At 36.6% G+C, this 15,631-nt stretch overlaps 1 protein-coding gene across 1 annotated transcript in view; it reads left to right on the forward strand.

Annotated features, from left to right (window-relative positions):
• Nucleotides 1-5,946: 5,946 nt before the first annotated feature.
• The window catches only part of LOC140153781 (lysosome membrane protein 2-like), a 42,176-nt gene continuing 32,491 nt past the window's right edge, over nt 5,947-15,631 (forward strand). The window contains exons 1-2 of the mRNA XM_072176633.1: nt 5,947-6,304; nt 9,112-9,269. Of these exons, the coding sequence (XP_072032734.1) occupies nt 6,158-6,304; nt 9,112-9,269 (305 nt within the window). The 5' untranslated portion in view covers nt 5,947-6,157. The remainder of the gene's footprint in view (nt 6,305-9,111; nt 9,270-15,631) is intronic.

Below are 15,631 nucleotides of genomic sequence, written 5' to 3' on the forward strand. Positions count from 1 at the left end.
CTTGCAGGTCTTCCATCTGCCTGTGTATAGAGGCAAGTTCGTCAGCCCTATATGACTCGTTGAGCTGGGTGTTGAGCTTTCTTCACACTTCTCTGGCGTGGTGAGTTCTAACAAGTATAGATATGTCTTCTTGACCACATCTCTTTCTGATCTCAACTTGAGGGTCTTGTCTGTCACCCAGCTTGGCATTCCACAGGGCTACATTTCCAACAACATTTTCCGCGACTTCTTCTACTACTTTCTCAAACATTTCATACCTCTCAGAAATTGGTGACTGACTGTTGTCGTCACACTTGAGGACCTGGAATCTGTTTGAAAGTTCAATCTGTAAACGGTTCTTAGTAGGAGCATGTTGCAGCTTCTTCCAGTTGTACTTAGGCCTCTTACAAGGTTTACCTTTGGTGGTTCGGAGACCGGTGTTCAGGCGTATTCTGAGTATTCGATGGTCTGAATCCAGCTCTACAGAGTTATAAGCTCTGCAATTGCGCAGGGAATTAACCCACTTGCTGTTGCCAAGGATGTGGTCCAGTTGGTGTTTTGAGCCCGTTGGGTCCATCCATGTCCAGAGACGACTTTTGGGTTGGGGAAATCTTGATTGTGAAGGACGGAGCTTGAATTCCTGGCATAAATTCACTAGGCTCTCTCCATTGTCATTTGTTGTGTCGTAAAAACAATGAGGACCAACTACAGCTGGATGAGATACATGGCTATCTTGCATTGAAATCACCATTGACGAGGTGGATGTTGTGCCTCTTCTGGCTAGATCTGGGAAATAAATAAAAACAAGAAAGGCTAGACATTAAGAAACAAAACTAGAAATGGAAGTAAAATCGCGTCAAGAAAAGATGGCGCTTGAAGAAAAAGAAAAACAAAAATGGATCTGGATGCACATAAACTGCAAATGGAAGCACATTTGAAAGACAAAGAAATTGAGGCAAAATACAAGCTTGAAAAAGACAAGTCAGAAAAACTAGGTGACAAATACTCGTCGAATGGATCTGGATGCACATAAACTGCAAATGGAAGCACATTTGAAAGAAAAAGAAATTGAGGCAAAATACAAGTTTGAAAAAGAGAAGTAAAAAAAAAAAAGGTGACAAATACTCGTCAAGTTTCTCGGGCTTTGATGTTATAAAGTATGTTGAGCTTCTCCCTAAATTCCAAGGAAAAGTAGGCAAGTATTTTCAACACTTTAAAAAGATAGCTATAAATTTGAAATGGCCTTAAAGAGCATTGGAACCTACTGTTACAAAGTAGTTTAGTAGGGAAGGCCAGGAGATTTACTCATCTCTACCAATAGAGTAGTGTAATAATTATGATGAAGTCAAACAAGTAAAACAAGCATCTGTCACTACAAGGCCTATGAAGCTGAAGCTTACAGACAAAAGTTCAGAGATTCAAGAAAGCAAGCAGACCAAACTCATGTAGAATTTGCTAAAGAATTTGGTTCAAAAGAAGTCAACGGTGATTTTGTTCAACTGAGGCAATTGGTTCTTGTAGAAGAATTAAAAAACGTGTCCACGATGACATTAAAACTCAATTGGATGAAAGAGCTAGCAAAATTAAAACTGTACATGAAGCAGCGACACATTATAGAGAATGAATTTGGAGAAAACCTTTTGGTAATTACAAACACTCGCTGAGCAGCAAGACCTTCCCTCTAAGCTTTTAATCCGATAAGCTGATTATCTATTTGTTTTCATGAATTGGAAGACATTCTTTGATGTATTACTGAGCTCAATCATCTGAAATTACTGGAGCGTGAGCCACCCAGGCTGGTGGCTCAGCATATAGTATTTTATTAACAGAAGGTTTTCTCCAAATTCATTTCCTAATGAAGGGCAGATGACTATGGCTTAACTCACAACAAGTTGATGCAAGTAAATTTAGTCATAACAGAAGTTATTCAAACAAGCTTATCCAACAACCTAAAGCAAATCAGGGTGGCACACAACAAGGGAAAACTCAGTCTCATTCACAGGATAGCCAGTGACAGTCCTGGTGTTAGAGGGACCTCATAGGGTTCAGGTACCAAACCAACAGGTGGGACTGAATCTAAAGTAACTTGCAATTATTAAATCTGGACATACAGTAACCCAGTGTCGGAACTTAGAAACAAGAATTACAAAAACAGCAGCCATCTACAAGCATGACTATAGTAATATACTGTATGGTGTGCAGTATCACTTGAGTCAATGGAACCAATATTCAGTCAAATCAAGAAATAAGACTTCCCACAAAAGGGAGGAGATACGGCAGCATAGGGGACATAGAAAGAAATGGAACCAATTCTAGTTTTATAATTTGAGGTGCAAGGATGCCAACAATTATTGGTTCCACTAATAATGTAGCAAGACAAACTCAAATATCACCCCATAGCGCCCTACTATCAGAATTAAAATGATCAAAGTAAGAAAGTAGCAAATTAATGGAATTAAAATGTCATTTAGCAGAGAACGTATCAAATAAAAATCAAATATATGTTGCAATTCTCAATTTTGCACGCGGGAGGAAAACAGTAAACAGGGCCTAAGACTAGAGTACTAAGAAATAACAGGAAAAGTTTTGAGTGGTGCTGACGCGCCCTTGGAAAGTTTGCATAATCAACGTGCGAACGGTTACGCGTTTGTTTTTGATTTTAAAATGCTTGTATTATTAAATGAGTACTTGAATGTTTAGTCATATTTGAACATTTCGAAAGTGTTCAATCATTGAAGGCTGTGTTTTATCTTCAATTCTTTTGTGTATTTACATTAATGAGTTTAATGAAATAATGTATGCTTGACAAACATGATATGATGTTGGAATTCATATGGGTGCATAATGTTTCTTTCGGCCGACGATGTTGTTCTCATAGCTAAGGATGAAAATGACTTGCATTATCATGATTATGCTTAATGCAGCCGAATTTTTAAATAAGCATGATAAGTGGCCTCTCAATTGTGATCACATAAATCTAATGTTGGTAAACGTGTCAATTATAATAAATTATGGAATCTTGCGGACAATCACATTGATAGAAGTAGATTATGTATAAGTATACTTAGGTGTCCATATCACTGCAGGAATCTATAGCTGAAGTCATAAAAAAAAAAAGGAAATCGTTTAATTGGATACGTTAAGTCAATTATTGATAATTAAACTTAATTAGGACGACTTCAATATATTAATATGGTGCTATGTGCTATTCTTTTGAGGTATTTGGCTTTACCAGCTATTAATTATGTGATTATAAAAGAGAGTCTTCCAAATTCAAAATGGCAAGAGCTATTCTTAAAACCCCAAGAAACCATCGAGTTATAACTCGATGAAGAAGCACCCAGGCAGAAGCACTTCTTGGTGAATTAATTAGGTTGGGAGATTTTAAAAGTATATGCATGATAAAAGGTGAAAATTACAGGGAAAATTAATATTCTCAAGATTGCATAGATGGCCAACGTTCCTAACCCGCTTTCTTCTTATTACAGGTATGTCTGAGAACTCACATTCGATTTCTTGGCTTAAGGTGGAATCCCCCGGTTGTTGTTATAATATGAGTTGATATGTTATGTTGATATGGGGGTTGAAGTTAAATATTTTATCATAATGTGTTGTTTTAAATTTGTATATATAATTTATATTATTGCAGGGCCCCGGGTAAGACCAGCGGTTAGCTGATTCGGGCCTACCCTGAATAAAGATTATAAGTAGGCCTAAATGGCATAGACTGTGAAGATGTTCAGAGTCTATGATCTAATACACTCTCATAGAAAGCATTAATTGTAATCATAATTCAAGTGTTGATATGTACATTATGGTGTCGATTATCTAATGTTATCTTAGTGTATTATAATTTCTTTCAATTATTGTTAGTTAACATGGTTAATGGTAGTTTTAAACCAATCATTTTCAAAGTCGGTGATGCTGAAATCGAAACTCTTCATGATACCAACCATAAGTATCTTGGTGCTCTTGTAACTAAGCTGGAAAACTAGCTGATGGGTTCTCTGAAACGCACAACGTTCGGACAAGTACTGGAGAATATTGATAGTACATTTATCAGAACAGAGTTTAAATTTACCATACCACATATCGCTTAGATACCATCTTACGGTCCATGAACTAAAGGGTCTCACCTTCTTAAATCGGATGCCTTCTGCAACTCGTTTGTCAAAAAATTGTCGCTTACGTAATCGAGAGGTCTGGGGTTTAGGTCCCCACACAAGCTCACACAGGCAGGTATCCCCGTCGTTTCTCTAATATTAGCTACCTGTTATTGTTAATTCATGTTTAATTGTGCTAGTGTGCGATGCGTGATTCTTCTTTCCTCTGTGTGTTTGCTCGATTCTTTTAGAGCGGTTACCGCACCATAGGTGGCTATAGGCATGGAAGTAATAGACAATGCATATAGGTGAACCATGGGGTTTCACTAGCACTTGTGGTATACCACTGCCACCCAAGGGAAGGGGTTGGGGCTGAGACCATTTCACGCTTCAGCAAACAACATATTTCGAGGAGGAATAGTTAATTAATATGTATTAAGGGATCTAAAATGAGCGTTTATTGCGTTTCGACCGTATTTTTTGTGGGACATGAGAGCACCTCAGACCTATCGAATTGCATTCTGAATACGAAACATGTCTTTCTGATATAAATCTAATGATATATTCTTAAAGTGTATGTAGCAGGGAGGAAAAGCCGACGGTCAATTGAAAATTTTGACCTTTCATATCGAAGATATAGATTTTTTCCCAAAAAGACCTAATTTTTTTGGTGTTTTGGGAAAAAAATCCATATCTTCAATACGAAAGGTCAAAATTTTCAATTGATCGTCGGCATTTCATCCCACCTACATACACGTTAAGTATAAATCATCAGCTGTGTATGGTTTACTTCGAGAACTGTTAAACATCAAAAATATCAATTTTTAATGATTTGCCATAAAATGTGTATTAAATTGCGAATTTCAAAAACCAAAATTATTTGATATCAGAATGACATTCTTCGTATTCAGAATGCAATTCGATATGTCTGATGTGCTCTAATGTCCCAAAATAAATACTGTCCAAACGTTCATACCCCAGCCCTTAAGGGAGTGTTCATAAATACTTTGGTGGTGGTGTAAAAATTTGTTGATCCTCCTTTTTTATAGGGTCTAATTTTTTTTGATCCCCCTCATGTTTATAACTAAGGCTCTCTAGTTTTCCAACAGCTGCAGATCCTGTTGCATTTCCACCATACATTTGTGTACACACAATAGCCTAGCATAAATATGGCCAGTATTTTAAGTTTATGCAGAGGTTTAAAGCAGACCCGTAGCCAATGCCAATGACCCAAAAAGTCCACTTTTTTGACCCAAAAAGTCCCATTTGCGAGCGTAGCGAGCGAAAAAATAGGTTTTTTATGCCGGCTTTATGGTCCAAAAATGTCCAAATCCGCCCCCACCAGTCCAACAAGGTCCAAATTTTGAAAAAAGGTCCACTTTTTTTCAAAATCAGCACCCCCCAAATAAATCCTGGCTACGGGCGTGAATTAAAGTTTCTTTAAAAAATATCATTCTAAAAAAATATTTGGAATGTGCATGCCTTGTCGTACATATTACCCCGGACTTTCTTACCCTCATTTTTTTTTGATCCGCTCCTATAATTTAAGGACTGATTTTTTTGTTCCCTTTTTAGGACACACAATTTTTAGGACCCCCACTAAAGTATTTATGAACACTCCAAAAATGAGACATTCTTTTTGTACAAAAATATCGGGTATTTTATCCCAACACCCCCCCCCCCAATAGTTTCGTTTTAATAGGATGTCATCGATCTTTTGGTTTGTTCCCTTATTGTTTACTGCACCCTCACCTGCAAGGCTGCTGACAGAGAAGTATTTAGGTAACATTTCCTACCACGGCAGGAGGATCATGGGAGCTCATGGGCATGTTGAGTATAAATCCTACAGCATTACATGCATAGGGTCATTGAATCCTGGGTCAGAGACGGAATCAGAGACATGCGTGGATGATGATAAATAAAAGTCTCTGCACATTCAGATTTTGCATTTGATTCATATTTAAACTTTATGTTATGACATTAGGATTATATTTTATATGAGTACTCTCAGCTAAACTGAGCTGTTTTTTATTCTGGATATTTCAAAAGTTGGATTTTTTTAACCGAATATCATCATGGTGGTTGCTGCCTCATCAAAGTTCCTCACCACTGCTAATAAAATAGCATTGTTTCTGCTCTTTCTTGGAGGTGCCTTTTGTATTGTTGGATATCTTAAGACACCACCTTTATTCGATAAAATATTGACAGATGTGATACACAAAGTAAGTTGATGTTTTCTTTCTTTCTTTATTTTTTAAAGTGTTCTTCAAGTTGTATTTTTATCTACATGAATATGGAATAGATCGATGGTAAAACCAGCTATAAGGGAATGAACCGAAGTCAAGATATTTTATAGGCCACGAGTTGATGTTATTATCGTATAGGCCTATAGCGCTTGTAGCCAAAATCAAAGGTTCAAGAATTTTGAATTCATTATGACACTTGACTATTTTTTAAAGGTCTATTCAGTAATTTGCTGAAATTCAGATTTTGCCACCTTAATAGCGTCATAGATGTGCTAACATAGCCTGCTAAGCCGAAAGCCGTGTACTATTTAGGTCTCGGATAGCGACGTTTTCATGTATTTTTTGTGGGACATGAGAGCACATCAGACATAATTTATCGAATCGCATTTTGAAAACGAATGACATTCTGATGTCAAATTATTTTGATTTTTGTAAAACATTAGATATAGGCATACACATTTTATGGTAAATAATTTTGAAACTTTGAACTTTGAAATTGATATTTTGAAATTAAACACTCCTATATCCTCGAATTAAATTGTATAAATCTAATGATACTTCAAGTGTATGTAGCTGGGATGATAAGCCGTCCATCATATGAAAACTTTGACCTTTCGTATTGAAGATATAGGTGTTTTTCCAAAAACACCAAAAATATTTAGGTCTTTTGGGGGAAAAATGTATCTTCAATATGAAAAGTCAAAATTTTTAATTGATGGTCGGCTTTTCATCTCAGCTACATACCATTAAATTTGTTCACTTTGGGGACTGTTAAATATCAAAAATATCAAATTTTAATAATTTGCCATAAAATTTGTACTATATCGTAAATTAAAAAAAAAATAATATCAGAAAGACATTTCTCAATTTCCTCAATAATGACAATTGTAATGACTTATCCTTCACCGTAAGGAAATGTAAACACTATACAATGACAACCTGAAGAAGTCTTTTGTTAGACAGGAAACAACACATCTCTGATTCTTGCCAAGGTCCAAAACAATGTAAACGAACATTGTAAATATGTAAGGACAAGGTCACCTGTTCAATCCTAGTATAAAATTTGTATGTCTTTTGAAAAAAAAAAGATGTATATCTTCAATCGAAAGGTCAAAATTTTCAAATGATGGTCAGCTTTTCCTTCCAGCTATATTCATTTTAAGTACATATCATTATGTTTATAAAGTTTACGTCGAGGACTGTTAAATGTCAAAAATATCAATTTTTAATAATTTGCCATACAATTTGTATTATAGGCCTGCCACAGACCACTATATCGCGAATTTAAAAAAATCACAATTATTTGATATCAGAAGGACATTCCTCGTATTCAGAATGTAATTTGTGTGCAAACGTCGCTATCCAATCCCTTAAATAAGAAATTACAGATTTATGTCTTATTTTACTAGCTTGAAAGTTCATCTGTAGGCCTATCATGTTAATTTATGATTTTAAACTTTTGATCTCAACACAAGATTAGACATACGTCAATTTTCGGTCGTAACTTTGACCTTCATCGAGAGAGGGCAACCTAAGTTTACCAAGAGTCTACGACCAAGTGTTGGGTCATGTTAAAATCATACATTTATATAATAAATTTACCTGTATATGCATTTGTGTTAACTTGAAATCATGACAAATTATCCGTCTGATGATCGGTATACCCAATGATCGTAAGTGAGGGTATGCTGTGAAACTAGTAGTAACGGTTGCCTTTTCCAGAGGTCTATACTTTGAATTTGTATAATGAACTATATAAATAATGTCTTATTTTGTCTTATGCACGTATTAGCACATCTCAAGACAATAACACAGGCGTTGAAAAAATATTTTACGAAAAATGTTTGCCCAAAATATTTTCAATAACGTTTTAAAAACGTTTTCATGACCTTTATATTACCCGACATTTAAATGTTATTAAAAGGTTTTGAAAAAAACATTTTAAGAACATTTCTGTGTTTGCTGGGTTCAAATATTTTAACATAATGTTATTTAAGTATTGACACAATATTTGGCAAAAATGTTTGAAAAAATAGTTTACAATAACATTTTTGAAAACATTTAAAAATATTGTTGTAGTGTGTTTTCATACAAAACGTTTTAAAACGTTATCATGACCTTTATATAACCCGACATTTTAATGTTATTAAAACGTTTTACCTAAACCAAAAGCCAAAATATAACTTATTTAAAATGTTTTTAAAACGTTTTTGTGTTTGCTGGGCTGTCAATCGGGTCACTGTAAATAACTGCCATGGGGGGGCTTCATGGTTGAAGGTGTGCGGGCAGAGGATGATTTAAGGAAGCCCAATAATGCACTGCAAACGTGTTATCACTAGAGTTTCAACTGCCACTTTACTTTTCAAATCCCATTGAATTCTGTGCAAAAGATGTTGTTTAAGAATTGTGCGTGTGTCATTATTACTTGGTCGATTTCAGAACAAAAGTGATGTATGCATAAAGGATAATTCACACCTTCTGTAGGTAACATAAAATGTGAAATCGACTAGCATTTTGAATGCGTTTTTATTGTAAATATATCAGTCCAAATTCAAATTTAACCATGCCCGTCAATGCAATGTGCGAGCAGTGGTGTCATGTTCACTCACACAGCTGTGCTAACCGCAAGTCAACGCAGTGGCGTGGTGGGAAGTGCTTAAATCATCCTCTGGTGTGTGTGGATGTACCGCGGTTTGGGGGACCTATTCAGCAATTTAGGTATATCGATGATTGGGGTGTATGAAAAAACAACTAACACTAATTGTTTCTATTCTTTCATTTAGATCCTTAAATTAACACCAAACTCGGAAATATACGAAACCTGGGTTAATCCTGATATACCAGTCTATCAACGATTCTACTTTTTTGATATCCAAAATAAGGAGGAAATAATGAAAGGAGGAAAACCAAACATGACAGAGGTCGGTCCGTACACCTACAGGTAAGGATGCAGTTTAGTCTTTGTCAAACATAGGCTTCAACATAAAAAGTCCCAAGTTTTGCGATATTTTCTCACAATTTCAAGAGCTATCTTAAGAACCACTGAACCTAGGCTTGTTTGTACTCATTTTAATTCATTTTATACCAAATATGGTCATGAAAATGTACAATTCCGAAATTTGTGAATTTTAGAATTTTTTCGCCTGCAGTCCACACCCGCGTGGAGAGAGTAAACAAGCGGGGGTGGGGTGGGGGTGCACGAGCGGCGAGCTGAAGACACGGTAGAGCCCCGGGAGGTGGGTGCACATCATACATTTTTGGTGGGTATGCTCCCCCTGAATTTGTCAGATGATGGGTCTTTGGAAGCTGACGGCGTACCGGTAAGAAGCTGGTAAAAGGGATAAAAGGGTTCTTTTGGAGCAGCGAACTGTCAAAAATTAAGGGCGTTTTTGGCTTTCTGGTTGAACCCGGAAAAAAACCAAGAAATGTAACTAATGAGCAATTTAGGGGTCTTTCAGAACTGAAATGATGAAATCAAGGGTCTTTCAGTGCTCTATTTTGGTCAATATACAGGAGTCTTTGGGAGCCGCGCAGGGGTCTTTCCGGGGAGAATACCCGTCATTTATGTTGAGTGCCCCCCCAATCAATAGAGCGAGCGGCAGCAATATCTTTCTTGTACATCATATTTGTGAGAAAATCATTTTTGAAAGTAAATTTTGCTTTATTTCATGTTAAAATGTTGATGTATGAACTAAAGCGCGCAATAGATAAACCATGGGGCTTTGGCAGTATATTGGGGTCATACCTTCTTGGGATTTTAAGTATGAAAATGACCCAAAATATGAATATTGACCCAGGCTTTTTGAGGATTGTCACCCCCGGGGGGGAAATTATTTTTAGTATATTCATTATTTTTCGCCAGCCCATAGGACTGCTACCTAATTCTGAGATGGGATTTGTGTACACTAAAGATTAGCTAAGATTATAGCCTTCTTCTATTGGTATGAATTTTTTTTACTTCTTGTGGTGGAAATGTTTTTGATGTCTGCTAATTCGATTTGCAAGGAAAAGAAGGTATGTTTTGCCGTTTCAACGAACGAAAACGATTGAGTATTGCCAAAGTTATGTTTGAATTAATTATGACTTTAAAAGTTATCATAGGTTAGGCCTACACATATAAACATAAACTTGTGCAGCAATCAGCATATCAAAAATATGACATGGTCAACAATTAGTAATTAGCGGGGAATGATCACTGGAACAAGGTCATATCAGTGGACTACTGAGCATAGCATGATGTTTGGTTGTCTGTGAGTGCATAATTGATGTTGATAACAAATCTAATAATGTTGCAGAATCAAAATCTTCATTATATGGACCACATTGAAGTCAAAGTAATTATCTATCCTATCCTGTATCGTTTTATGGATAAAATTGACTCAAAATGTTATTGATGATATTATTGCTATCTTTAACATTAGTTTTGTCTTTTCAACGGGAAAAATCCGATGGAAAATAAAGTTTTTAGGGTTAGCTATAATATTGAACAATAAATCCCATATTTTGGCATGCACTTATAGAAAATAAATAAATTATTGTCTTACTTTATAAATTATAAATACTGTAAAATGACACATAACTAAAGTGAGGCCACTTTCTATCTTTTTTATTTGATTCATAAAATTACATTCAACAAAATTGAAGACTGAGAAAACACACAATGCAGACTATTACAGAATGGAGTAGGTAAGATGCCATGTCCATAGCTTTGCAGGAGTTTCGGACTAACAATCAACACATTCAAAAAATACAGTTTAAAAGTGAAGATTGTAGTGAATGATCAGTCCTTTTATCATGTGCTTGCCACTATCTACTTTAGGCCGTATAAAATTAATGTTTTGGTTCTCGTCCCCTCCCTCCTCACTTTCTGGGATTTGTCAGATTTTTTTTGATTTTTTTTTTTAGATTTTTCAATTATTTTAGACTTTGGAATGATTTATGAATTTTTCATACATATAAATAAGTTTATTAGAGAACAAGGACCACTTCCAAGTCTTTTTGTGGTACTCTAGGGGGTTTATCCCTAAAGGCCCGTTTAGATGAGGCAACTTGAGTCGCTCGCGAATAAACATCTGGGTTTTCAAGATTTATGTGACAATCAACAGTTGAGTTTAGACGAGTCAACTACCAAGAAGTGATTACCAGTTCAGCACAATGTGGGTGAAGGGACAGTCCCCAAAAAGTCAAGTTTTTCAAAATTTCACAACCAAACAATCTGTTAGTTCGAGTTCCTGAGGTCTGGGTTAAATAGACCTTTGAGAACACTAGTGGATAAGTATTTAGTGGGCATATTTGTTTTTTATGAGAAAACATCTGAACAAAATATATCAGGTGGGTCAATTGTTACTGCTCAAATCTGTATAGGCCTATAGTTTCTTTATAGCTGTACATAATGTTTATTAAACTATCTCAATTTCATCATCTATAAATGGTGCTGAGCCTGTATCCCATGCTTGACCCTATTACTTCAGATACAAAACTGAGTGATGATAATGCTTGGGCCTACTATATTGTGTTTCATAATGTTATTTATTATTAATACTGACCAGATTGTCCCTTTGCCCTAGTCACTGCACCCCAGTTTTGAGGCATTCCATTGGTTGTGACACTGATATGCCCACTTGGGACCCTTCGGAGTCGCTTCAGAATAGAGCATGTTCTATTCTGGTTCAACTCGCTTCATAACCCTCTTGGGTCCTTAACTACCCAGTCAACACTGAGTTTACACGAGGCGATTCTGGCAGAGGAGACATTCCAGAGCGACTCGCTTCACAAAGTCTCCTCGTCTAAACACACTTTTAGAATCTCACATTTGAAAAAAAAAGTGCCTCATCGTTTCCTCGAGCACTGTTGGAAAAGACCGAAAACTACAGACAATGCTGATTTTACACTGAAAAAAACACAAACAAAAAAACCTCCCTCCCTCATCAATTCATGAAAATCCTCTGGACGAGAACCAAAATATTAATTTTATACGGCCTTATAGTAAACTATACATTGCGAAATAATATAAAATCATTTTAAAATAAAATGTGCATGTAAGTTGAGTTTACATAGCGAATTAACTAACAACTGCAGTGTATTTCTTGATTTTAATAATAAACATGGGTAAAAAGCAGTAAAGACAAAAATACAGAACAATTTGGAGTAATGAATTAGGAGTTGACAGGAGTTATAGGAGTTAATGCTTTTTGCTGTTTCAGTGTGCATGTTCTCAGCATTGATGGTTTGGTGAACTGTCATGTAACATGGATGTAAGCGTGATCCTTAAAAATGCCTTTCACGGTGACCCAAACTATTTACAAGACCTCTTCTGCATTGAGGCTGGCCTTCCCTTTAAAGGGAATTTTTATTCTCTTTCATTTGACATCACTCAGGGCATGGAAGTAATGCTCAGGGTCATACCTTCTTGGCATTTTTGAGATCTGAGGACCCATATGAATATTAACCTGGTTACCTGGGTCTTATGATGAGTGCCACCCCGGGTGGGGAACATCGGCCCTACTGCGGAGATACTGTCCGGGAGATACTGTAAAGACAAGGCAACGAATCTGGTTCTCCCTGGCATCCCAAGAGCCCTGGGGTTCACCATTAGGGCAACAAGTTTGAAATAAAACACGAGTCACATTATTCATCATGATAACCGGAATTGATTTCCTCATGTATCTATGCACCGATCCAGAGTGCTATTACTAAACATTCAAAATGATTTGGTATCAATCAATTTCCGATTAATCATGCAACGTTATATAAATGATATAAGACCCACTTTATTATTTTATATAGATTAATGTTATGCAAAACTTTTACGTAACTAGAACAATTACATAACCTAAGGCCGTATCGTCCGGAGGATTTTCATGATTTTTTTTTTCAAATGTGAGATTCTAATGGATATTAGTACTACAAGAGGAAAAATAACACTTTGATGTTTTGCAAAAGTTCATTCTACAAATCATATACTTTGAAAACGTGCTAGATTTATTGTTGTTAATGAGTTATGTACGTTTTACAAAAGTGTTGTTGTTTCAGCCCTCTTTAGGGGTGGTGCAATAATTATGTGTACCCCGGGGGGTGGTGAATTATAGGGGGGCAAAGATTTTTGGCAGGCCAAAAGGGGGGGCAAGCATTTTTTGGCAGGTCGAAAGGGGGGGTCAAGCGATTTTTGGCAGGTCGAAAGGGGGGGGGCAAGCAATTTTTGGCAAAGATATTTTGGGCACCGTTTCTATATTGCGCCCTAAAAAGGCGTAGGAAAACGTTACGAACACGTTCAAATATGCAAAATTTCCTGCTCGCTGCGCTCGCATTATATGTTAAGACAATTTTAGGTTTTAAATTTGGGTTCCCCAAAATCTTGCATGTGTAAGGGGGGGCAAAGATTTTTGGCACGTCAAAAGGGGGGCAAAGGTTTTTGGCACGTCGAAAGGGGGGCAAAGGTTTTTAGCACGCCAAAGGGGGGGGGCAAGCGATTTTTGGCAGACCATTTTGAGAATTCACCCCCCCGGGGTACACATAATTATTGCACCACCCCTTACAACATAACTCAAGAACCACAAGACCTGCAAAAATATATCTATGATATTTGAATTCTTCTGTACATACTCGCTATGAAATGATCAATGCAATTTTTGCCAATCTCACAACCATTCGCAAGATGCTGTGAACTACCAAATCACAACAGTTTAAAATAGTTGCTGCCCTTAAGATTTCATTCAGAAAAGCAAAGACAAATTCACTTTTGTTTATCGGTGATGTCCGAATGGACAACTTTGTTTTATATCTCATATCAATTGCATAAACGTTCACCCAGTTGACAAATCACATCATTGTATTGGGCTATTCCATCTAAAATCCACACTACCCCTGTGGAAGATTTTGGAAATATGTTCCACAGAGGGAGTATGAATTTTAAATGGAATTAGCACATAGGCAGCTCCAATTTGAATTTCATACACCCTCTGAGAAAGATTCAACTTGAATCTTCCACAGAGGGAGGGTGAGTTTCAGATGGAGCTGCCTAATGTGCTCATTCCATTTAAAATTCATACTCCCTCTGTGGAACATATTTCCACAATCTTCCACAGGGGTAGTGTGGATTTCAAATGGAATAGCCCATGTACACTATGTGACCCATTCCATGTCAACTCCAGGGATGTGCACCGCAGCCCCTCTTCAATTTTTTTCTTTTTCTGTGTGGTGGTAGATATTGATGAGAAAGTAAAATTCCGAAAATTTGAGCTTCATACTCCATTTCGTTTTCCCGTGTCATCTATTTGAAATTTAGGGGGGTCAGCGTAAAAAATGTGTCGCAATGCGAAAGACAACGTTTGGAGGTCCATAAATGTATAAAGGGACCATTTACAACTTTGAAAAGTATGTATTCTGGGGTACTTATTTGTGTAGAATTCAAATCTGGCATCAGAAAAAGTGTAACTTCTTTACTGTCAAAGATATAGGGCCCTCAAAATGCAACTTCGTCCATCCGGGACCAACTTTGGGGGGTCAAAACTCCAAAAGTAAAAATAATTTTACTGTCCATTTTTTTTTTTTTCAGAGCCCTTTGGTAGGACATTACTCTTATCCAATATTGAGCCTATTAGAATACTTTTAGCTGAGATATTACCCATGCAAAACCCCAATTGTACATTTTGCCCCCCCTGAACACCAATGTCAGACATTTTGCCCCACCATCAACTTCAGGTATGTTGAAGATATGTCCTTGGACAACATTTCTGAGAGATATTGGCTTTGGGACTCGATGGCTTCAAAACATCAGTAAGGTTTGCATTCTCCATAGAGTTGTACACATTTTTGATTTCGCATGTATAATGACTTATGTACAACTCTATGGAGAATGCAAACCTTACTGATGTGTTGAAGCCATCGAGTCCCAAAGCCAATATCTCTCAGAAATGTTGTCCAAGGACATATTTTCAACATACCTGAAGTTGATGGTGGATCAAAATGCCTGACATTGGTTTTCAGGGGGGTCAAAATGTACAAAAAATGTACAATTGGGGTTTTGCATGGGTAATATCTCAGCTAAAAAATTCTAATAGGCTCAATATTGGTTAAGAGTAATGTCCTACCAAAGGGCTCTGACTGGCCAAAAAATGGACAATAAAATTATTTTTACTTTTGGAGTTTTGACCCCCCAAAGTTGGTCCTGGATGGACGAAGTTGCATTTTGAGGGCCCTATATCTTTTAAAGTAAAGGAGTTACAAGTTTTCTGAGGCCAGATTTGAATTCTACACAAATAAGTACCCCAGGATACATACTTTTCAAAGTTGTAAATGGTTCCC

This window comes from Amphiura filiformis, chromosome 5, assembly GCF_039555335.1.
Source record: "Amphiura filiformis chromosome 5, Afil_fr2py, whole genome shotgun sequence".
NCBI lineage: Eukaryota > Metazoa > Echinodermata > Ophiuroidea > Amphilepidida > Amphiuridae > Amphiura > Amphiura filiformis.